Source organism: Apteryx mantelli, chromosome 30 (assembly GCF_036417845.1).
Source record: "Apteryx mantelli isolate bAptMan1 chromosome 30, bAptMan1.hap1, whole genome shotgun sequence".
In the NCBI taxonomy this organism is placed as follows: domain Eukaryota; kingdom Metazoa; phylum Chordata; class Aves; order Apterygiformes; family Apterygidae; genus Apteryx; species Apteryx mantelli.
The window spans coordinates 5,752,933-5,775,161 of NC_090007.1; the positions used below are offsets into that span (position 1 = coordinate 5,752,933).

A 22,229-nucleotide genomic window follows, 5' to 3' on the forward strand; every position below is an offset into this window, starting at 1 on the left:
TCTTGATCTTTTTAAAGGGCTTCAGATATTTATCTGAGCCTTTTGCTAACAAGTCAAGCCTTGCCAATCTCCCCTCCCCAGCTAGGGCAGTGCTCTGTTCCTTGGGTCCCTGTGTACAGCACAACAGTAGCCTGAGCTAGGACTAAGGCCCTTGGCTATGGTGTGATTCAGTTAATAAAAGCAGGCCTTTTGCCAAAATGTTGTGGCTTTATAATCATGCTCTTCCTGTGCCCCCCCCCTTTTTTTTTTAAGCAGTGAACTTGCAGTTCTTGGTGTACAAAAGGCCAGCAAAGAGGAGGTGGGCGTGAGTGTGGAATGGGTGTTCTTGCTTTTGCTAAACCTGCTACAGCAGGCCTGAAGTTCATAAACTGTTTCTCTAGAGAAATGGTATTTTTCTCCGATTCTGCTGTTGCAGCAACACTGCATCTGTGGTGGTTGCTTTCTGCAGGGGTGAGTATGGAAACACAAGTTATCCTGCCTTGGAGGCCACAGTCCCCTATAAAATTTCTCTGTCTCTTTGGGTGCTCTGTATCCTATCTGGCAGGTGGAGATTATAGGACCTGTCTTGCAGGAGAGGTGAAGTAAACATAGTTGAGTGTGAGGTGATCGCCTAACAGTGATGGTCAGATGAAAACCAGAAATAGAGATGCAGGTGGCGGTTCTCAGAAGTGGCACAGGGTCTGGCTGGCCTGGCTCCAGGACATGCTGGGGCTGGAAGAGGCCTGCGGGTGCCAGCCTGCATCTTGGCCCCAGCAGAAGCAGGTTTTTTCCTTGCTTCTCCAGGATCAGATGCTCCAACAAGCTGTGTTGGTGGAGCTGCTGCCAGTGCCAGGTGTTTTACTGCCATCTTGTAGCCATGCAAGATACTACAAGAGAAGTGGCGTGGGCAAGGCTGCAAAAATCTGTGCTGCACACTTCAAACCCAGACAGTCTTTTCTGAACCTTTTAGATCCAAAAGCCCGTACAGGGCCTAATCTCTGAACACTGTTTTGGGGCACCTGCTTAGGGGTCAGGATGTCAGGATTTCTGTGGTTGGGGACTGTGCCTGCACGCACATACTCCCTGTGCTTATTTGTCCCTCTTCTTCTTTGAAACTCAGCCAGGGAATTCATGCTGATAGATCAGAAACAAATCGACTTTCTCCAGTGCTGCAAACGTGACTGGTCTGAGCCTCTGCCCTCAGGGCCAGCCTTTCGTTACCTGGGGTTCGGAGTTGGTTTGTTTTTCCAAGGGGGTCTGTTCCTGTAAAACTGCAGTGTTGCATAAGCTTAGCGGCATGGCAGGCAGTACTGAGCATGGTGCTCACCAAGGTGGGCTCTGCTGAGAGCCCTGATCTCCAGAGACACTGCAGGTGTGAGTCGTCCAGTCCGTTTCCATCTCTGCTCCAGAAGGTGACCTGGGCAAGCCCCATCTCACCTCCCTTCGATGGCCGTTTTAGCTTTAGTTTGGAAGCTGCTCAGGGCAGGAACAGTCCCCTGCTGTGCGCCTGCAGAGCCTCGTACAAAGGGGCTGTGATCTCAGCTGGGTCTTTGGCCCTGCTGTAACCCAAATAATGAGGCTGCTGTCTTCCCGTGCTGAAGGCAGAGAGACAGAGCCTGCCTTAAGGCCTATGAGGCAATGGTCACAAGGAGCTGATGGATCTAGGAGCATATTTCTGCCGTGCCAGGCTAGCAGAAAGCAGTGCTTCCCCTGGGAAGAGCAGCGCACTTAACAGAGAGGGCAGGAGGCAGAAGCCCACTGGTTGGGGCAGCTGGGAGAGCTCATCTCTGTGGTTTCATCTTTTGGGGTCACATCCCAGTTTGCCAGCATTTCAAGTTCAAGGACTTCTAAGAGGAATCCTCCCAGATCCAGCCATGCCCTTGGCTCTAATGACTGCCTGGCCTGTCATTGCCTACATCCATAGGGATGGAGGGACTGACCCAGCGGTAGTGGCAGGGGACACCCGGAGGGTCCATTTCACTGCATGCATAGCCCACAACTGCTTGCTGCTCTCAGGTGGTAGCTCAGAGTGGATTAATAATCGCTGCGTATAAATTGCCCGAGCAGGGCCTTGCACAGCGCTCCTCCCTCTGCAAAGGCAACTGCGGAAATTGGGCTAATCAGCCAGCATCCAAGCGGCGATGAAGGTGTAGATTCTGCATGGTGCTGAGCAACTGCAACTCATGTGACCTTTCCTGGAGATATGCCCCCTTGAGGGCCCTGAGACAGGTGTGTGGATCGCATTAGAGGTCTTTTTATACAGAAAATGAATTTACTGCAAGCTGCACTCAGCTGAGTCACTGAGTGAGTCAGTGTGGAAGCATCTTGCCTGCAGGCAAAAAGAACTTCCCAGAAAAACTCCAGTGAGCTTGGTTCAAAGTGTTGCGTCACAGGCTGCAAAGCTGGCTGAAGGTCTCTATACCAAGGGAAATACGTGCTGCAAAGGCCGGGGCTGTGGGGAGTGATGTGCCGGTTCCAAAACAAGCCTCAGGGTCCCTGACATGCTAACCCTGCTCTTCCAGCCCTGGGTGTTATAGCCAGACCTTTGGAGAGATTGTGCAAGATCCTGGGCTTTATGCCTTCCAGCATTAGGTTGTCCTACTGCCTGGGTAGCTTGAGGACTCTCTAAAATTTTATAGCATGGATTGCACCATGGAGATTGCTGTGCAGACAGAGAGACACAGGACACCCAACTGCTGGATTTGCAGTGTCTCATTCCTGACATACCCCCAAAAGAGATTAGGAGACTTACCTGTGAGTGTATCTTATATATATATAACAGTAAATGCAATGGACCTGCCTTGGGCCCATCCAGAGACCAATGCTCCAGGCCGATTCCTCTGTGTGCAGCAGCCATAAACTGACCTGGACTGTTTACTATATGCGATCAACACTACTCTAACTAATCACCGCAGAGCAGTGAAGCTCGGCTTTGTATTTCTCCCTGGGTACATTACGAGGGTGTGTAATGCTGTAAAAGAAGCACATAAAGGACCAGTATTTAAGAGTCTCAGATGTGAGTTTTATTGAAGCTTTGTGGCTGCTGTATTTCCCTCTTGGAAATGTCATTTATATTTGTGACTGTGCCACAAACTCTTTCTAAAGAGCGAGGATATACAATGTGTTGTATTTCTCCTTCGATAGAGGTGCCTTAAGGTGAACTGTAATGTTTGCCGTTGTGTTGTTTAAAACAAAGCATCATCGCAAGTGGAGCAGGAGGAGGGATCTGAAGGACTAGGATTTTTTTTTGTCTAGAGACGAAGCCCTGTAAACTCTGCTTAGGATAATCAGCCCCTTAATTGGCACTTGACCCTGTGGCTTCCATCAAGGCATCTCTCTTGAGATGCTCCGATGAACTGGATTCATAGCATCAAATGAAAATTATCTGAAGGTGCAAAAATATGTCCTGCATTGTGGGAGCTCCTTGCCAAGGTAACACAGGGTAGGAGACTGGTCCCAGCTTACTTAGGATTGTATTAATGAGCTACAGAAGAAGCAGCATCTCAGTGCAGAGCTTTAAGAACAGAGTTTTCCCAACCAAGCCACCAGGACTAGCTTTGGTTCCTTGCGGGAGAAGGAGGCTGGTGGATTTGGCCAGGTCACCCATTTTCCATGGGCTCTTGGCTTTCAGGAGGTCTCTTGGGCAGGCTGAGCTTTAGCTTGTCTTTAGGTAACCCCCAGCGGGATCTCCCAAGCACACATCTTCATCCTCAGTGTTCAGGGGACTGCCTGGCCTTCTGACTCCAATGACTCCATCTCTTCTTCAGAAGAACAAGAGGATGAAGGGGATGAAAGACTCCAAGAGTTCAATGCATAAACCCTCCAGGCTTCAGGGAGTGTAGAGAGCCTGGGTCACTTGGTAGATTGTGTGTTCAGTGACCTCTTTAAAGTACTGGCAGCACAGCCACTCCTCGAGGCTAGGGTTCCCTCCAGCCCCAGCCATCTTCTCTGCAAACTTTAGCAGTAGCAGGGCCCTCTTGACATCCATCCAGCTCCGGAGCAAGACAAGTGTCTTCTTGCTCCTGGCAAAGAGCTCCTGGCGAGGCCCCCAGAGCAGGACCTGCAGGATGCTCTTTGCCTGTTCGACAGAGACCCTCTTGCAGGGATCTCTGTGAAGAAGCAACGTTGCCAAACGCTTAAGTCCTATGGAATAGATAGACAGGGATGGGATTTCAGGAAGCCTATTACTTCTGAGGCCCAAGGCATTTTCCAAGGAGATGTCCACATGCAAGAGCGTATAGATCAGCATGCCTATATTCAGCTCATCTGCCACTGGAGAGAGAGGTGCAGAAAACCCTTTGGTCCAGTCTTGCTCTTGGGTTGTAGAACAAGGTCTTCTCTTTTCTTTAGCCTTAAAGAAGTTGCTGATAAGTAGCCTTGGAAGGGAGAGCCCCAGGGGTGTCTCTTTGTCTTGCTTCCTCAGGGGAGGACATGGGCACTGCACTAACAGCAAGTTCTCTGGGCAGATGTCTCCCTGACCAACGTTCTGCCTCTTGAGGTGCTCCAGCCCTGTGCACACCTGCAGAAGGAGGAGGCAAGCCAGGCGTTCGTAGTGACCAGGGCTGGTCCTGTGCACATCGTGAGATTCCTTCACAAAGTCTGCCAAGGTCTGGTAGGGAACCTCAGGAGAAATGAGAACCTGCAGGACAGGAGGGGAACCAAGGAGGGCTGTGTCCTCTTCTCTGGATTGGGACTGATTATGCTTCCTGGGGTTTCTTGGGAGTGCAAGCTCCTGAGGGAGGGAGTCAGTGAAGTGGCTGATCACTCGTTGGATGCTGCAGTGCACCCCAATGGAGGTCTGCACGGACAGGCTGCAGGAGCGGGACTTGAGGACCTGTTAGGTGAAGAGACAGGGTATGGCCAGCTGCATGAGGACAAAACCAAGGGGTCAGCCAAAGCCTTGTCCTAGTTCAGGCCACCATCTCAGCTCAGAGCCACCAGGACTGGCTGGGACAGGGTCTGCATAGGTTATGGGAGACCGGGACAGGCTGCTGGGAGACAGCAGTACCATTGCATCCTTTGGCACCTACTGGGAGGGGAAGTGATGAGGAAAGGAGAAGCAGCACTGAATTCTCTCCCTGCGCCCTTTCAGCCCACTGATGCCTGCTGAAGCACATCCCTGCCCCAGAATGGTTTTGAGCAAGGAATGGGATGGGAAGACGGAGGTTGGCCACCCCAACCCAGCTCAACAGGGCTGGAAAACTGCTGTGTGAGGTCTGATTCTGCACTGCCAGGGGAGCCAGCTCCACTCCAGCCTCTGCTTTATGTCCACTGACCCACCGAGGCCTCTCGCCAGGGCATTTTCCCCAGTGATGCTCTTCTCGATGTGTCTTCTGGGCCATTTCCATGTAGAAGCATCCCTGGACAGGTTGCTAGCTACAAAACGACGCAGGGAGCTGTCTCCCCCACCCCTCTGGGACGTGTTAGCAGGGTCTTTGTTAGGAAATGAAGAAATAGGTGCTAGAAGGGGAAGTGCCTGCTGTAACAGTGAGTCAGTGGAAAAGCCAGCACTGCTGACTCTCATTTCACACTCTTCTGAAGCACCACAACCCCCCCACCGTGTGCTGTGGGAGTGGGCTCCCTCCTGATGGTGAGTAACCCTGAACAGGGCAGAGGCAGGACCGAGCTGAACCGTTTCAGGCTCTTTTTCCTGATTTTCGTGCTTACCTTGGCTGCAAATACCAGCTGGGCTTGCTCAAAGGCAAAGCTGACTCGAAAGTACCAGGCATCCCCTGATTCACAACACGGGTCCTTCTCCAGGATCTTGAGATCTGCCCATTTCTTCCCCGCCAGCTCTGCTCCCAGCAGCTGCTGCCAGTCCTCCTTCCCCAGGAGACCCTCCTGGATGTGGGCCGAGAGCCGGGCCAGAGATGCCCACTGGCACCCCACCACCACCTCGCACACCTCGGCTCTGCTCTCCAGGGCCTGGAAGAGGCGTCCGAGCTCCCCGTCGGGGGTTGTGAACGTCAGCTCTGCCGGGCTGGGAGATGGGGCCAGGCTGCCTTTCTGCAGGCTGCTCCAGGCCACGGGCGCCCCCAGGCTTTGGGACTTGGTCAGGGGCCTCTTGGGTCCCCAGCAGGGTCTATCCCGTGGTGGGCTGGAGATGGCAGCCCCCTCCTCGCGCCTCGGATGGGGTGGCAGGATGCTGTAGAGGACGCTGCCGGCGCATGGCGGGTTATCATCCCAACAGTGACGGGCCAGGCCCTGCTCCGGGAGGGACTCCGCTCGTTGAAGCTGCTTTTTCGGCAACGGGGGAGGCAGGGGGTCCTTGCTGGTCTGAGAGGGGGGTCTCCCGGCTCCTTCCCTTCGACTGGCCTTGGTGGGGACGAGGTGGGCCCGCACCTCTCCTGGGGAAGAGGAGCAGACACAGCAGGGCTCAGCCTTCCCCGGGGGAGAAAGAGGTGGGAGATGGAGGGGCACGGGGGGGGCCGGCATGTAGTTATTTGCCCCCCGCTCTGTGTATTTCCAGCCCCCAAGCGATGTTCAAAGCCCAACCCCAGCCCTGCTCTCAGCCAGCCCAAAGGGATGCTGGCCGGGTACCGCGGGAGGGTGTCGGGGACACGACCAGGGTTCGTCCCCCCCCCTCCCTGGCCGAGCTGGCCCCTCGCCTGCCCGAGCGAGGAGGGCAGGACTTCTGGGGCGGCACTCACCCACGTTGCTGTAGATGAGGGCTGAGCTGGGCGACCCGGGCGAACGGCCCCCCTCGGGGTCTGGCATGGGGGTGGACGGTCCGGGGGTGCCCTGGTCCAGGCTGCCGGCACGGGAGCACGCTCTTCCCCGGCCTTGCGGGATGTCCCTGCACGGAGGCGAGAGTCGGCGCTCAGCCCCCACCGGGCTTTCCGGCTCCTCTCCGTGCCGGCGCAGGGCAAGAGGGAAGAGAAAGGGGAAGTGCTGGCCGGGGTGGCCCCAGCTGCCACGGTTTGGAGGAAGGAGGGGGGGGGGGTTGGTGGCCTCGGAAGGGGGGTTGGCCACAGCTGGTGACACTTCTTTCTCGCAGGGGTCTCGCAGGGGTCTTCAGCCACGGTGGTGCCCCTGCGGCTGGGGGCTCCGGGGGTGCTCCCGCGCGACGGGGGCGCCCTTCAACGGCGTGGGCTTGCGCATGCGTGCACGTGTGTGTGTGCACGTAGGCGTTCGCATCCCCCCCTGCTCGGTGGCTGCAAGGAGAAGGTGGTGCTGGAGCAGGAGAAGCGTGGCAGGAAAAAGCGTGGAGGAAAATCCCACCGGCGATGCGGGGCCGGGGGGACAGGACGCCTGTGCACGGGGACGGAAAGGGGTGGTGGGGGGGGAGGGACCCAAAGGCGCCCGGAGAGGCTGGAAAGGAGCCGTCCGTGGCCCCGCTGGGGCTCAGCGCCGCGGGGGGTTTCGCTTCCCCCTGCCCCGGCCGAGCTCAGCGCAGACCTGCAGCCGGGCCGGTGCCTTCGCAAGCAGTAGTGAAACCACGGTGGCTTTCTCTAAGCAAAACACTGTTTTCTGCTGCGGCCATAACTTGATGTATGGTCTCCATACATAACCCCTCTGTGGCCCACATTGTCCCCCCGGGGCTACGGGGGTTTATCGGGCTGCCTCTCCCGAAACGCGGCGTGCCGGGGATGCCCGAAGCACCCTGGCTGGCGGTGCTGGGGGCTCGCGCCGGCCCCGTTCTCCGCAGCCCCGCTTCCCTCTCCTGTTCCTGCTCCTGCCTTAACCATGCACCAGGCCATGGTCCCCGGGGCCGCTCTGCGCCCCTGCAGCATTTAGCCCCGTAACTCAAATTTGCTTCGAGGCCTTTGCTTGGGAAGCGCCTTCCCGGGCCGTGTTTGCAAAGCAGGGAATCTTGTTACCTCCGAGTTTTCCCCGGCAGCGGTGGGGGCTCAAACTCCATCTCCCAGTGCTTCGGAGGCCTCGCTGGGCTGGACGGAGAGAGGGGCCCGGCCGGTGGTGGAGGCTGAGCCGGGTGCGGGACGCGGCCCCTCGGCGCTGCCGGGATCCGCCTTGCACAAGCCGGTGCAACCCGGCTGCGCTTCCAACCCGCCGCTCCCGGCCGCGTGCGAGCTTAAGGGTGGCCGAGGGCTCGGCGTCGCTCTCGCCCCGACGCTGGCGCTACCCTGGCGAGGAAGCGCTGCCCGCCGAGGGTTGTGTTACAGCCACACTAAATTGCACCACCTTCAGTTGTGAACACCGCCGGCATTACAACCTGCCGCGGTTTGGTGCAATCTGTTTGCTTCACCCCGGCAGTTCCTGGGAGGCTTCGGGCGCCTTTTCCCGCGGTGCTTTCTGGGCCTTAGCCGCGTTGCAGGGAGGGATTTCCACCGTCAACCGCCCCCCAAACCTTCTTTAGTTCCCTGTTCTGCGAGTTGTGTTATACTGCTTATACTGGCGAGGTGCAATTTTCGTTTTTGTCAGTTTGTGCCGGGATTTCCCCAGGCGTTTACTCTTCGGCAGCCAAACCTTTAGCAAACATGTTTTTCTCCCTGTGTTTTACATGTGCTGCGAGGACTTGAATCACCAAAAACCCAGCGGCCAGAAATCGCCCCCGGTAGCATCTGTCCCCTCTAGGATAAAGCTGCGCTTTTAACATTTGAAAAAAATGACACATTTGAATGTCTGCCCCCTTGTGTTTAGTCTTTGAACTAATTAGCAAGTAACTAATGGCACTAAATAGCAATTAGCCTGTGAGCCGATGCTGGCTGGTTCGGCGCGGGATCCGCTTTGCCGAGAGCTGCACGACGGTCGCCGGCCAGCACAGAGGCCGGGGTGCAGAAGACGAGGATTTCCCTGCGGAGAATGGAAACGTCTGGTCCCACTCCTGTTGCCTTTTTAAAGTTTGTGTGCCGAGCTCGCTGGGGCTCTGAGGGTTTTTTTGCGGCTCCCGCGGGAGCGGGCGCCTCGCCAGGGGCTCGGGGGCCGCTTTGGGGCTCGGCTGGTGCCTGCTTCCAAGTGCGGTGCTGAACACCAGCAAGGAGGCAGCCCGCATCTGTGTTTTCCTTGCAGGATATATATATATATATATATTTTTTTTTTGCATCAACATCACCCAGAAATCTGGCAGGTTTGCATCTGTTTGCCCATGGTGGTTGTCAAGGGCCCGTTTCGGAGGCGCCTCGGCCATATGCTAGAGCTGATTTATTGGGACCGTGGTGTGTTTTAACACCTAGACTACTTGGAAAGGCTGGGCAATAATTTGGGAGAAGGTGAACCGCACATCGGCAGTGAATCAAGAGGAGGGGTGGGATTTTCCCGGGGTGCTGCGAGGGTTGGTTCTGCCGCCCGCGAGGGCAAGCTGGCAATCCCCATTGCTGGGGAACGTTTCAGCTCCTTCCCACGCAGGCTGCTGGTTTGCTTTTCCGGCATATCCGCCCTGACGGCGCATCCCAGAGGCAGCGGGGCTCAAATACTTGCTTAGCTCCCAAAGGAATTGCAACTAATCACTGCAGAGCACTGAAGCTTGGCTTTATATTTCTCCCTGAACTCGTCAACTCGGACTATAATGGTGTAAAAATAAAGAATATAAATGGAAAGCATTTAAGATGCAGCAGGATCCTAGGCTTATTGATAGCATTCGGCAACGGGGTCAGTATATTTCCCTCACTCTAATCAGTCATTTATGTTAATGAGTGTGCAACAACCTGTTTTAAACAACAGCAAAGCTATTAGAAGCATCAATATTTCTCCCTAATAAGTAATCTTACCTTCAAGATAAACCAGAGTCCATTAGGAGCAAAAAAAAGTACAAAATCAATGAAATGAATGTGGTGCCACCGACATGGAACGAGCCCAGCGGAGACCCACAGCCAGGCGAGAAGGAAGCCCCTTTTGGAGACGGATTTGCTGCAAATATTCTGATGCCGCTTATTATAAAGAAGGCGATAACGCCAAGGTTAAAAGCAATCCAAACCTTTAAACAGCAGTGTGATTTCTATATTGCTAAGCACTTCAGAAGTATTAAGCAAATGCTAATTTGAGCCAGGGTGTTCACCCCGTGCCCGCCGCGCTGGGAGGTTTCTGAGCAAAAATGGCCCTGGCGTAATGGTTAGAGTTGAGATTTTAAAAGTTTGCGCCTGCAACTTTAAAAAAATTAAACAAAAAAAACCTGAAAATCATTTACAGCAACTGCCTCAGACACCAGCATTACCTGGAAACGACTGCAACGTACACCAGCACTTTGGGTAAAAGCTAAATTGGTTTCTAAATTGGTCCAATGTTAAATCACTTTGCAAAATTAAATCTCCGAATGTCGGATCCACGATAACACTCCAGCGCCAACCACGAACAGCAAATTAAAGGTGATAAAGCAGCGCAGCGATTGCCAAATTAGAGAAATTGCGGGTATCGCATCCAAACAAAAAAGTCACACTTTCGATGTTTCTCCTAACGGCCCTTGCCAGAAAAGAGGGATTGCAAAGATCTGTGTAAAAGGAAGGAGAGCTCCCGCTGGGAGTGCCTTGGGAGGCCGATTTGGAGATAAACCCGGAGGCGCCGCTCTCTGTGGCACCTCGGATTAGATTTGCCGGCTACTTTTGCAGACGCTGCCGAGCACTCGTCACCTTCGGTTGCCGCTGGGCCAGGCAGGTCTCGGCTTCAGTGTGGCAACATGGAGCCTCCTGCTCCCCGCTAAGCTCCACGGTCCTGGGATTTGCGGAACCGAAGCAGGGAACTTCCACTTAGCCAAAGTCTTTTTAATTTATAAGGAAATTGCTTTCTCTTCCCAGCGGGCGATAAGATCTTTAAATGCACCCGCTGGAAAATTGCATTTTCTAATTGTGTTTTCGTAGTTGTTGTTTGGGGTGTTATTTTTAATACTTTGCTGCAGCGAGGCCTCTTGGCACCTGGCTCAGGGCAGGTCAACGGGGGCTCGGCGGCGCTGCTGCCGGCCGAAACGGCTTCCCGGGCTCCGGAGGGAGGGGGAAAAAGCACTTTCGGAGCCGGTTTCCCAGCATTTTTGGTCCCGGCGACTCCCTTGCCCCCAGAAGGCTGCCGAAGGAGCCGGCGGGCTCAGGCTTGGGTGCACCCAGCTCCCTTCGACGCAGGTTGCTGCAGTAACGGCGTGGTTAAACGAGCAAATTAAACGAAGAATGGGGTGAATGAGCCTCATCGCTCATCAGGGCTCATCGGCTGCGGCACGGCGCCGTCCCAGGCAGCTCCCGGCGCTGGGGCAGAGCCAGCGGCCGTGTCCCCGGGCTCGTCACCTCGCCGCAGCCCCCCGTGGGCCTTCGAGGCTGCCAACGGGCTGGGGGTGGCGTGGTGCCGGCGGCGGGATTTGGGGCTCTGGATGGCTGGAGACGGTCCGGGGCCATTTTCTCCAGCAGATGGAAGCATTGCCTGTGCTTGCACCATGCCATCGCCATTGCCGTCCCCCTCCCAGGCTGGGAAAGCTGGCGCCCTGGGCTGACTGACAGTGAAGGAAGCACGGAAAATGGGCTTTTGGGAACAACACGAGTGTTTCGGAGAGTGTCAGCAGCCCTTTTGCATCTGGGACTGTGTGGCAGAAGGACAGACAGTCCCCAGCAGCCCTGGCTGGGTTCCTGCCGGTGTCTCGTCCATGGGGACGCCGATGGGGATGGCCTCGCGCGGGACCAGGCCAGGGCTGGCGGACAGAGAAAGAGGGCATGACGGAAATGTCTGTTTTTCTTTAGAAGTGGCAATTGCAGGACGCTGGTCCCGGTGCAGGTGTGTCCACGCGGGACCGGCAGCCGCGACCCCTTCGTGCTCCAGGCACCCGAAGAAGAGGGCTCAGCGCGCGCACCCACATGTGGGGGTTAATCCTTCCCGACGTCCCTCTTCTTCCTCTGCGAGCGGGAGGGTGGGTGCCAGCGTGGCACCCTGCAGATTTAAGGGCACAAATACTCCCTTAATAATTAATAATAGATTAATAGGGGGGGCAGTTTGTTAACACATGCGCATTAATCATTTATTCGTTATTAATATGCAATTCTGTGCCCTCTGCAAGTTGTTTTAGTAGCGCTTACGCAGTGTTTTACAGGGCTGGCAGTGGCATTTGCTGGGGAATCGATGGCAAAGCCACAGCCACCTATTAATGCTCCCTCCGGAGCCGTAACCCTGCCCTTTAGCTCTTCTCCAGGTCTCCCACCGATGTCGAAACCTGAATGTGGGATGTTATAGTTACCCACTGCTTCTTATTATTGTGGGCGCCAATGACACCAAGGGCAAACTGGAGACCATCAAGCAGGACTTCAGAGCTCTGGGGATGGTGGTCAAGGGTCTGGGAGCCCAGGTCATCTTCTCCTCAATCCTGCCAGTGAGGGGGATGGATGAGAGGAGGAGGAGACGGACTTTCCAGGTTAACGACTGGCTGCGCCGCTGGTGTTGGCAACAGGGTTTTGGTTTCTACGACCATGGGACCCTGTTTGAAGATCAACAACTGATGGCGAGAGATGGGATCCACCTCACGAGGCGGGGCACACAGGTCTTTGCCAACAGGTTGGCCAACCTGGTAAGGAGGGCTTTAAACTAGGAAAGATGGGGGAAGGGGAGAGTTATAGTGACAGGGTAGTTAGCAAAAGACTGCTCAAGTCAGGATGCCTCCAACAGGTGAATGCAGCCAGGGAAGTGCGCATGGGATGTGGCTATGGAGGACCCTCTTTTAGCCCTCCTGGGAAACCTGCATGCTCGATCACCTCCCTGAAATGCCTGTACACCAATGCACGCAGCTTGGGGAACAAACAGGAAGAACTAGAGATATCTGTGCGGTCGCAGGGCCATGATCTCATTGCCATTACAGAGACATGGTGGGATAGCTCGCATGACTGGAGTGCTGTCATGGATGGCTACGTGCTTTTTAGGAAAGACAGGCCAGGAAAGCGAGGTGGTGGAGTTGCTCTTTATGTGAGAGAGCAACTGGAATGTATTGAGCTGTGCCTAGGGGTGGATGAAGAGCGAGTCGAGAGCTTATGGGTAAGGATCAAAGGGCAGGCTAATAGAGGTGACACTGTTGTGGGTGTTTACTACAGGCCACCTGATCAGGATGAGGAAGTTGATGAGGCCTTCTACAGACAGCTGGAAGTAGCCTCACGATCCCAGGCCCTGGTTCTCATGGGGGACTTCAACCACCCCGATATCTGCTGGAAAGACAACACAGCTAGGCACAAACAGTCCTGGAGATTCCTGCAGAGCATTGGTGACAACTTCTTGACCCAGGTGGTGGAGGAGCCAACAAGGAGAGGTGTGCTGCTGGACCTCGTACTAACAAACAAAGAAGGACTGGTGGAAGATGTGAAGGTTGGGGGCTGCCTTGGCTGCAGTGACCATGAGATGGTGGAGTTCAGGATCCTGCGAGGAGGCAGCAGGGCACCAAGTAGGATCGCAACCCTGGACTTCAGGAGAGCAAACTTTGTCCTCTTCAGGGACCTACTTGGAGGAATCCCATGGGTGAGGGCCCTGGAAGGAAGGAGTGTTCAAGAGAGTTGGTTAATATTCAAATATCACTTCCTCCAGGCTCAAGAGCGGTGCATCCCTATGAGTAGGAAGTCAAGCAAAGGAGGTAGGAGACCTGCATGGATGAGCAAGGAGCTCCTGGCAAAACTCAACCAGAAGAAGGAAGTCTACAGAAAGTGGAAAGGGGGACAGGCCACTTGGGATGAATATAGGAATGTTGTCAGAGTATGCAGGGATGCGACGAGGAAGGCTAAGGCCCGTTTGGAATTAAATCTGGCTAGAGATGTCAAGGACAACAAGAAGGGCTTCTTCAAATACATCAGCAGCAAGAGGAAGACTAGGGAAAATGTGGGCCCTTTGCTGAATGGGGTGGGTGCCCTGGTGACGAAGGATGCAGAGAAGGCAGAGTTACTGAATGCCTTCTTTGCTTCAGTCTTTACTGGTCAGGCCAGCCCTCAGGAACCCCAGACCCTGGAGGCAAGAGAGAAAGTCTGGAGAGAGGAAGACTTTCCCTTGGTGGAGGAGGAGTGGGTTAGAGATCATTTAAGCAAACTTGACACCCACAAATCCATGGGCCCTGATGGGATGCACCCACGAGTGCTGAGGGAGCTGGCGGACATTATTGCTAAGCCACTCTCCATCATCTTTGAAAGGTCATGGAGAACAGGAGAGGTGCCCGAGGACTGGAAGAAAGCCAATGTCACCCCAGTCTTCAAAAAGGGCAAGAAGGAGGACCCAGGGAACTACAGGCCAGTCAGCCTCACCTCCATCCCTGGAAAGGTGATGGAGCAGCTCATCCTGGAAGCCATCTCCAAGCATGTGGAGGAAAAGAAGGTGATCAGGAGTAGTCAGCATGGCTTCACCAAGGGGAAATCATGCCTAACCAATCTGATAGCCTTCTATGATGGAATGACTGGCTGGGTAGATGAGGGGAGAGCAGTGGATGTTGTCTACCTAGACTTCAGAAAGGCTTTTGACACTGTCTCCCATAGCATCCTCATAGACAAGCTCAGGAAGTGTGGGTTAGATGAGTGGACAGTGAGGTGGATTGAGAACTGGCTGAATGGCAGAGCTCAGAGAGTTGTGCTCAGTGGCACAGAGTCTAGTTGGAGGCCTGTAGCTAGCGGTGTCCCCCAGGGGTCAGTCCTGGGTCCAGTCTTGTTCAACTTCTTCATCAATGACCTGGATGAAGGCACAGAGTGCACCCTCAGCAAGTTTGCTGACGATACAAAACTGGGAGGAGTGGCCGATATGCCAGAGGGCTGTGCTGCCATTCAAAGAGACTTGGACAGGCTGGAGAGGTGGGCAGAGAGGAACCTCATGAAATTCAACAAAGGGAAGTGCAGGGTCCTGCACCTGGGGAGGAATAACCCCATGCAGCAGTACAGGTTGGGGGTTGACCTGCTGGAAAGCAGCTCTGCTGAGAAGGACCTGGGAGTGCTGGTGGACACCAAGTTAAGTATGAGGCAGCAATGTGCCCTTGTGGCCAAGAAGGCCAATGGTATCCTGGGCTGCATCAGAAAGAGCGTTGCCAGCAGGTCGAGGGAGGTGATCCTCCCCCTCTACTCAGCCCTGGTGAGGCCACATCTGGAGTACTGCATCCAGTTCTGGGCTCCCCAGTACAAGAGGGATGTGGCACTACTGGAGCAAGTCCAGCGAAGGGCCACAAAGATGATTAGGGGACTGGAGCATCTCTCTTATGAGGAAAGGCTGAGAGAGCTTGGCCTGTTTAGCTTGGAGAAGAGAAGGCTGAGAGGAGATCTTATCAATGTGTACAAGTATCTGAAGGGAGGGTGTCGAGAGGATAGGGCCAGACTCTTTTCAGTGGTGCCGAGCGACAGGACGCGAGGCAATGGGCACAAACTGAAACACAGACACTTCCATCTTAACATGAGGAAAAACTTTTTCACTGTGAGGGTGACAGAGCACTGGAACAGGTTGCCCTGAGAGGTGGTGGAGTCTCCTTCTCTGGAGATATTCAAAATGCGCCTGGATGCAATCCTGTGCAATGTGCTCTAGGTGACCCTGCTTGAGCAGGGGGGTTGGACTAGATGATCTCCAGAGGTCCCTTCCAACCTCAGTGATTCTGTGATTCTGTGATTCTGTGATTAGTTGCCAGCCACCTCTGCTGTGAAATCAGGAGATTCACTTACGGTTCATTTGTGCACGGACATTTGGCTAAATCAAGCTCATTCATTTTTAAAGGTGGCTGCTTAAACATCACGAAGATTTTCCAGCATGAAGATGCTCTTCGCTCCCCGCAGTTAAAATCCCGTCCGGACTCCCTGCCTGAGCCGCTGCCTCCCCAGTGTGGTGCAGCCCCCCCATCCCCACTCCCGTCTCCGTGTCCCGTGCCCAGTGCTGCGTATCAATGGCTAAAATCCCCGGGGCACCCGGCTGCTCTGCACCCGGCCGGAGCAAGGCCAAACCCTGTGTGCGAAGCAAGGGGGACCCAGCTGCCTGGTTTGCACAGGGGAGCGGAGGGATGGAGCCGGCCCGGGACCGGCTTTTCTGGCTCCTTCCCAGCTTCATGGCCAGGCACGCGCAGCATTGCCATTGCTCCTCTTTGCAGGCCTTTCTCCATCGATCCTGGCTTTTCTTATCCCGTGCACGCGAAGAAGAAGAAGAAGGAAAAAAAAAAAACAACCAGCCCACGAGAGTCCTGTTTTTTTTCTTTTTTTTTTTTTTTCTTCCCGCAAATATATTTCACATGCTCGTTACATAGAAAACTGTGCAAGGTCTGTACTGCCAAAACCCTTCCTCTGCCAGCAGCAGGCGTCTCCCCGCCGCCAGGTTTCCGTGCCCGGACCCTCTCCCCACGACCCCCCACCCCCGTTAAAAAAAAACAACCAAAAACCCAGACACCGAACAAGGACGCGGGAACTGTGCGGGTGACACCAGGGGACTCTGGCCACGACACGGCATGCACGGCTCGGGGAGCGAGGAGGGGGAGGGGGTGCCCAGCATGCGAGGGGGCCGTGGGCTGATGGCGATGGAGGATGGATGGGGAGAGAAGGGAAACTGCCTCGGCGGCTCCCGGGGCCACGGCGGCCCGAGCTCTGGGTGAGGGGCTGAAATCGCTGGAGTGGGGCAGGCGCAGGAGCAGCCTCCCTAGCAAAACGGGGCGAAAGATGAGGTTTGAATGCTGAGCCCGGGTGCCGGTGGCTCCCGTGGACGCCTTAGTCCCGCTCCTGCCAGGAGGGGGTGGGGGGAGGTCAAGTCCAGTTTGGGGGAAAAGCCAAAATGTGCTGAAGCGACGGGCTCAAACCCAGCGTTGTGCCCATGGGGCTTATGTCGGGGCTGGGACAAGAGCAGGACGGGGTGCAGCGAGATATGGGGTGCAGGGGGCAACATGAGCAGCCGCCGTGGCTCGTGTCCCTCCCGAGATGCTCGTGTCCCATGCAGCAAAGCCAACGGGCAAATCCCTGCCTGGCTGTTCGGCGCTGCCACGGTCTGTGCCAGCTGCCGTGGAGGGTGCAGGCAGGGCAAACGGGTGCCAGAGCCCCTGGACTGCCAGGCCACAGGCAAGCACAGCACCAGGCCTGGCCTGCCGGGCTGCTCGGGGCAGCGACAGGCTTCCCGTCCCACCAAATGCCTGTCTAGGCTCTTTGCTTCCAGCATGGGCAGCTCCACACCTTCTTCCAACCATAAAAATTTGCCCCTGTGCCGAAGCCAGCGGTGCCGCGGGCAGGGGTAAATGACCCACCAGGGTGAAGGACCACTCCAGATGCCTGGACCTTGCATGCACAGTCGCATCCCTGCACTCCTTCCCCAAAAGCCCAGGCAAAGCGGAGCACCCTGCGCACCACGAGGTGCACGTGGGGGAGCCTCAGGATCCTTCCTGGGAGCCATCCTCCTTCCCTTCCAGCGCTCTGCAAGGGCTAAACCTCAGCTTAGCCTCACCAACCCCTCTCCAAAGCCGGGCGGGCCGCCCAGGTGCCGCGATAGCTTGAGTGCTGAGTAAATAAAAATAAGCAGGGATTTGCACACGGGAGCAAAAGGAGACCCAGAAAGGGGCCGTGAATCCCCAGAGCTGGCCCTGCCGAGCAACCTGGCTCCTCCCCACAAGCCCTAGCTCAGGAGGTGCCAGCCTGGCTGTGGACAGTCCCTGCAGCAGGAGCTGCTGGGCACGGGCACTTCCACCGTGCCATGGAGCGGAGGGCAATAAAAAAGGGCTGAGAGGCAGCAGTGGCCCACGCCAGAGCGACGGGACCTGCCAGTGGCAGCGCTTTGCACAAATGCCATCCCGAGATGGCTGAGGTGGGGCAAGGAGGCCCCCCCGCCCCGGGCTGAGCCCAGCTGGGCTGCCCACCGCCAGAGTTGCAGATGCAGACAGTAGTCGCCGGCACGGCGAGCGCTATCCGGGGAGCCTCTTTCTGCCTTTGCTCTGTGGCTGCGTTGCTTTTGCCACTGGTTCCAGAGCTGCTCATTGCAACCCTTTTATTCCCCCTCTTCTTTCTTGCATTGCGCTGCCTCCCCCACCTCCCCAGCACGAGATGAACCAGGTCGCTCTCTCCCACCAGCTTTGACCTTGCAAACTAAAGCAAATGGCCTGCCTGGCCCCAAAGCTGCCCCTGCCTTTTGCACCCGGCTCAGCAATCACACGTATGCACCTAATTTGCCTGCACAGTTGACAGATGCTAACAGGATAACCTGGGAGGGCAGCGCTGAAATGCAGATGCATCCCCCTAAATGGGATGCCTGGGAATCCTAGACCCCCCCATTTCAGGAACTGTGGATGGAGCAGGAGGAATGACCCCAGACCAGTTCACTAGCAGTGCCACCATCCCCCTCGTGAGGCTCCTGGGGAGATGCCGCTCTCCAGGCTGGCCTTAGGGTGCTGGCTCAGCCCCCACCTTCCTGCACCACCGTGGTCCAAGTTCTCCGGGAGCTTCCCTTGCTCCCTGCACTCCCAGCTCGGCCCCAGGTGTCCCCCTGGCTGTGAGTGGCCATTCCAGGTGGGTCACACCTGGAGAATGGCTGCGCAGACGCAATGACAGGACCTGCTAAGGGGCTGCTCCTCCTAACGGTGGTGGCCACGACTGACGTCTCATTTTCCCTTTTTTTTTTTGCCCAGTGTTGGCACAGTCTAGGTGAGACTGCCGGGATGGGTTATTATTGCTTTTGTAGGAGCGTCCCTGGGCACCCAGGTTTGCAGATGCCAGTTATTAAATCTGCCAACAAGCTTTCAAGGCACAGCCATGCCCTGGGGGGGGTCCGGCTTTGCTGAGGGGGGTCGGGGAGAGCTGGGGTACCTGTGTTGGAGCAGCCTCCCCCAACAACCCAGTCCTGCGTTGCACCGGAAGACTTTTCTCTTGGAAATTCATTATAAAAATTTTTGGAGGAGGAAAGAAAAAAAGAAGAATCATAAACAACCACCATGAAATTTTCCAGAGTCTCTCTAAAAAAAAAAAGGAAAAGGGGAAAAAAAGAAACAGGTTTTTCCCAGGCCCAAATGCTGTTCACCTCATCACTTGAGAAATGCATAGTTGATACGCAAGAACATTAGCTACATTGGGGACCCCTCCCCCCCCAAGCCCTCAAGCCGTGACCACCTTCAAGCTACTTCTGCCCTGTGGGAGGGCAGCCAGGGGTTTTGGCAGGGTGTCCCTGACCCCGAGGTATGTGCAGTGCAGTTCTTGCTCGGTCCTGCCTGTGAGGAGCCTTCGGCACGTCTCCCAGCTGCTGCAGGGCCCTCATGGTGATCCTCAGCCAACGTCCCAGCAGAGCTAGGTCCCACTGAGAGCCTGCCGGAGGGGACAAGGATGTCACTGGAAAACAAAGAATGGATGCTCCAAAGCCAATCCTCCCCACCCCGCCCCCAGCCCGCACTGGCCATGTTTGGGGACAGGCAGCAGAGAATGGTTCTCCTTGGGAAAGGCTCAGATCATCTTCATGTTGAACTTCCTGGCTCCTCCTTGGCCCGTGGTGGTTGTGGGGCCATCCACTTTACGGAAGGAGTACTCCACGGAGAAGTTGTTCTTGTGCTGCCCCCGGCCCCGGCTCCACACAAAGAGGAGCAGGAAGCAGAAGAGCACCACCCCGAGGAAGGTGATGCAGCCCATGGCCGTGGAGACCAAGATGGTCTTGAGGTCCAGTGTAAACTTTAAGAAGACTTGTGTGTCATTGTGGTAGGTGTCGTTGAACTCGCTGAGGTACAAAGTCCGGTTTGCATACAGGGAGCCATCGGCCGGGTGCCCCTTGACCGTCAGGGTAGCAAAGTAGGTGTCGTTGCCACCTGCGTTGCTGGCAATGCAAATGTACGTGCCACTGTCTTGGACCTGGGCGAATCGGATCTCCAGCGTACCCCCTGGCAGCACGATTGCCCGCCCCATGCTTCTGGTGGTGATCATGCGGTGCTGGGGGGAGACCCACATGATGGAGGGGTCTGGCTCCCCATCCGCCCGGCAGAGGAAGGAGACAGACTGTCCTTCCCGGACCGTGATGTGTTGCAGCTTCCGGTCCCTTATTTTGGGCTTTTGGCAGGTGAAGTACTCAAAGAGTATGGAGTCCGGGAAGTCGCGCAGGGCATTGCCCTGTATCTCGGGTGGTGAGGAGCACATGGGCTGCTGCCCGTCGAAGTTGAGTGTCTTCCGTCGCTGTAGGATCCAGAGGAGGCGGCAGTCACAAGCCAGGGGGTTCTTGTCCACACGCAGCGTCTCCAGGGTGTTGACAGAGTGGAAGGTGCTCTCCTCCAGTGTGGAGAGGAAGTTGCTGGAGAGATTGAGGAGCCGGATTTGTCTCAGGCCGGAGAAAGCCTGTGGCTCCACAGAGACCAAGAGAGCACCCACAATGTGGAGTTCCTGGAGCCGGATTAGGTCTTTAAAGGAGCCCTTCAGCACAGTGCTAATGGGGTTGTAGGACAAGTTCAGGTATCTGAGGTACACCAGGTTCCTCAAGGCAGCTGTGGGCACGGCTGTGATGTTGGTGTAGGTGATGGAGAGCGAGGTGAGGTTCAGACCCTGGAAGCTGGTGGGGGAGATGTCTTCCAGCAGTGGCCAGTTGTCAATCTCCAGCTGCAGGAGGTTGTAGAGCTTCTTGAAGTTCTGGTCCTCCAGCGTGGAGATGCTGAGGTGCCGGAGCCGGAGCACCTCCAGGTTCTGGAGGTAGGACAGTGACTCTGCCGAGAGGGAGGTCAGGTTGCATTTCTCGATGGTCAGCTGCTCCAGGCCGAGCAGCCCGGAGAAGGCCCGCTGGGAGATGTACACCAAGTCGTTATCACCTACCTCCAGGCTCTTCAGGTTTCGCAGGTCCTGGAACATGTAGTCCAGCAGGATGACAATTTTGTTCTCGCTAATGTCCAGGAGGGTGAGGTTGGTCAGCTTGGTGAAGACTCCTGGGGGGATCAGCTTGAGCTGGTTCCCTCGCAACCGCAAGGTCTGCAGGTTGAACAGGTTGCTGAAGGCGCCCGGCTCCACATTGGTGATGATGTTCTCGCTGAAATCGAGCTCCTCCAGCAAGGGGTACGGGGAGAGGTCGCCTGGGTTCAGGCAGCGGATGCGGTTCTTGTTGAGCTCCAGGATCTTGGTCTCGGTGGGGATGCCCTCGGGGATGGAGGTGAGCCGCTTGCGATGGCACACCACTGACTTAATCTGAGGAGCGCACTCACAGCGGGCTGGGCAGGCTGCGACCAGGGCAGTTCTCAGGAGGATCAGGTGGAGGACCAGGACTGGGAGCCAACATGTCATTGTGTAGAGCATGGTCTCATGGGCTCACTACCATTCTCCCATGCACCTGGAAGGAAGAGAGAAATGTGGCATTAGCAAATGGGCTAAATATGCCTCACAAACAGCGTGTACCATTTTGAAAACAGGGAAGCTGAGGCAGAAGCAAGAGCAGAGATTTGCAAGCGGATACAAGACAGGAGACTCACATCTCAGCCTCTGCCCCCCGCAACTCACACCAGCTCTGCCGCCACCGACGGTGCCCATTCCTCCAGGAAAGTGCTGCTCTCACGGAGCTAAACAGGGCCAGCGCTCGGCTAAGCAACGCGATCTGCGCTCTAGCTGATGAGGTGTCCCCAGAGCCTGCGGACGGAGGTGGTTGCATCTGTGACGTTTTTGGTGGGCGGAAGGCAGCATTTGCACATGTGCATGTGCAAGCATAGGAGACCGTGTGCATGAAGGGGGGGTGCATACTCATGAGAGCATCCTGGGATAACAGGGCACCCAAACCGTCCAATATCGCTGCACAAGCAAAAAATGGTGTTAGCATCCCCCCCCGGCTGCCCCGGACCAAGCATTAGTGTGTAAAAGCCAGAGACCTGAGGACAGCTTAGGAGCAAAGAGAAGCAGCCTGAGACCCTGCAAACTTGTGATACAGCCTAGACACCACATCCTCCTTTGCACCCCATGGTGGCCACAAAAGCGTCTCAGCTGGTAGCACAAATACTTCCCTGCCATGGTCCTATAGCCTTTCCTCCAGGCGCAGTCTGTCCTGCTGACACGAAGTCCTGCAGGACGGGGGATGCTCCCAGCCACACGTATGGGGTGGTCCTCCCGGCCCTGGCAGCTTGGAGCCACCCTTGGCAGAGTGAGATTAAGAAGTCTGCAGACTGCAGACACAGTCTTCATAGATTATGGATTAATATCGACCTTCTGAATCATAATGCACCATCCTCATGGCTTAGCAACCGCTGCCCTCATTTTGGAGGGATTAGCACTTTCCCACCAGTTTCCCTTTTCTCTGCTTTCCCCTTCCCCACTCTCTTTTCCCTTCTTCCCCCAACCTGCCCGGTGCCCCAAAGCCCTGTCAGGAGCTGTGGTGCACTGCCTTCTCCCGCAAACCCTCTGACCGTAACTCAGTGCATCCGATGGTGGCCAGGCAGGGCCAGGTTTCTCCAGAGCGTGCTGGCCGATGGCGGTCCTGGCATGAGAGCA

The 22,229-nt window shown here is 55.8% G+C and overlaps 2 protein-coding genes across 2 annotated transcripts; both read right to left on the minus strand.

The window, feature by feature from the left end:
- Positions 1-3,808: 3,808 nt before the first annotated feature.
- Positions 3,809-6,696, minus strand: PEAK3 (PEAK family member 3). The gene is made up of 3 exons (XM_067313092.1): positions 6,630-6,696; positions 5,647-6,326; positions 3,809-4,813 (listed from the first exon to the last, which is right to left on the minus strand). Exons 1-3 carry the CDS (start codon positions 6,694-6,696, stop codon positions 3,809-3,811), a joined length of 1,752 nt encoding a protein of 583 aa, XP_067169193.1.
- A 12,536-nt stretch (positions 6,697-19,232) lies between these two features.
- LINGO3 (leucine rich repeat and Ig domain containing 3) lies at positions 19,233-21,050 on the minus strand. The gene has a single exon (XM_013948711.1). It carries the CDS (start codon positions 21,048-21,050, stop codon positions 19,233-19,235), a length of 1,818 nt encoding a protein of 605 aa, XP_013804165.1.
- Positions 21,051-22,229: the final 1,179 nt, after the last annotated feature.

Coding starts and splice junctions, on each gene's coding strand:
- PEAK3 (XM_067313092.1), bottom strand. CDS start 6,696: ATGCCAGACCCCGAGGGGGGCCGTTCGCCCGGGTCGCCCAGCTCAGCC. Junction 6,327..6,629: donor CCTCATCTACAGCAACGTGG/GTGAGTGCCGCC, acceptor CCTCTTCCCCAG/GAGAGGTGCGGGCCCACCTC. Junction 4,814..5,646: donor AGCTGGTATTTGCAGCCAAG/GTAAGCACGAAA, acceptor TTCACCTAACAG/GTCCTCAAGTCCCGCTCCTG.
- LINGO3 (XM_013948711.1), bottom strand. CDS start 21,050: ATGCTCTACACAATGACATGTTGGCTCCCAGTCCTGGTCCTCCACCTG.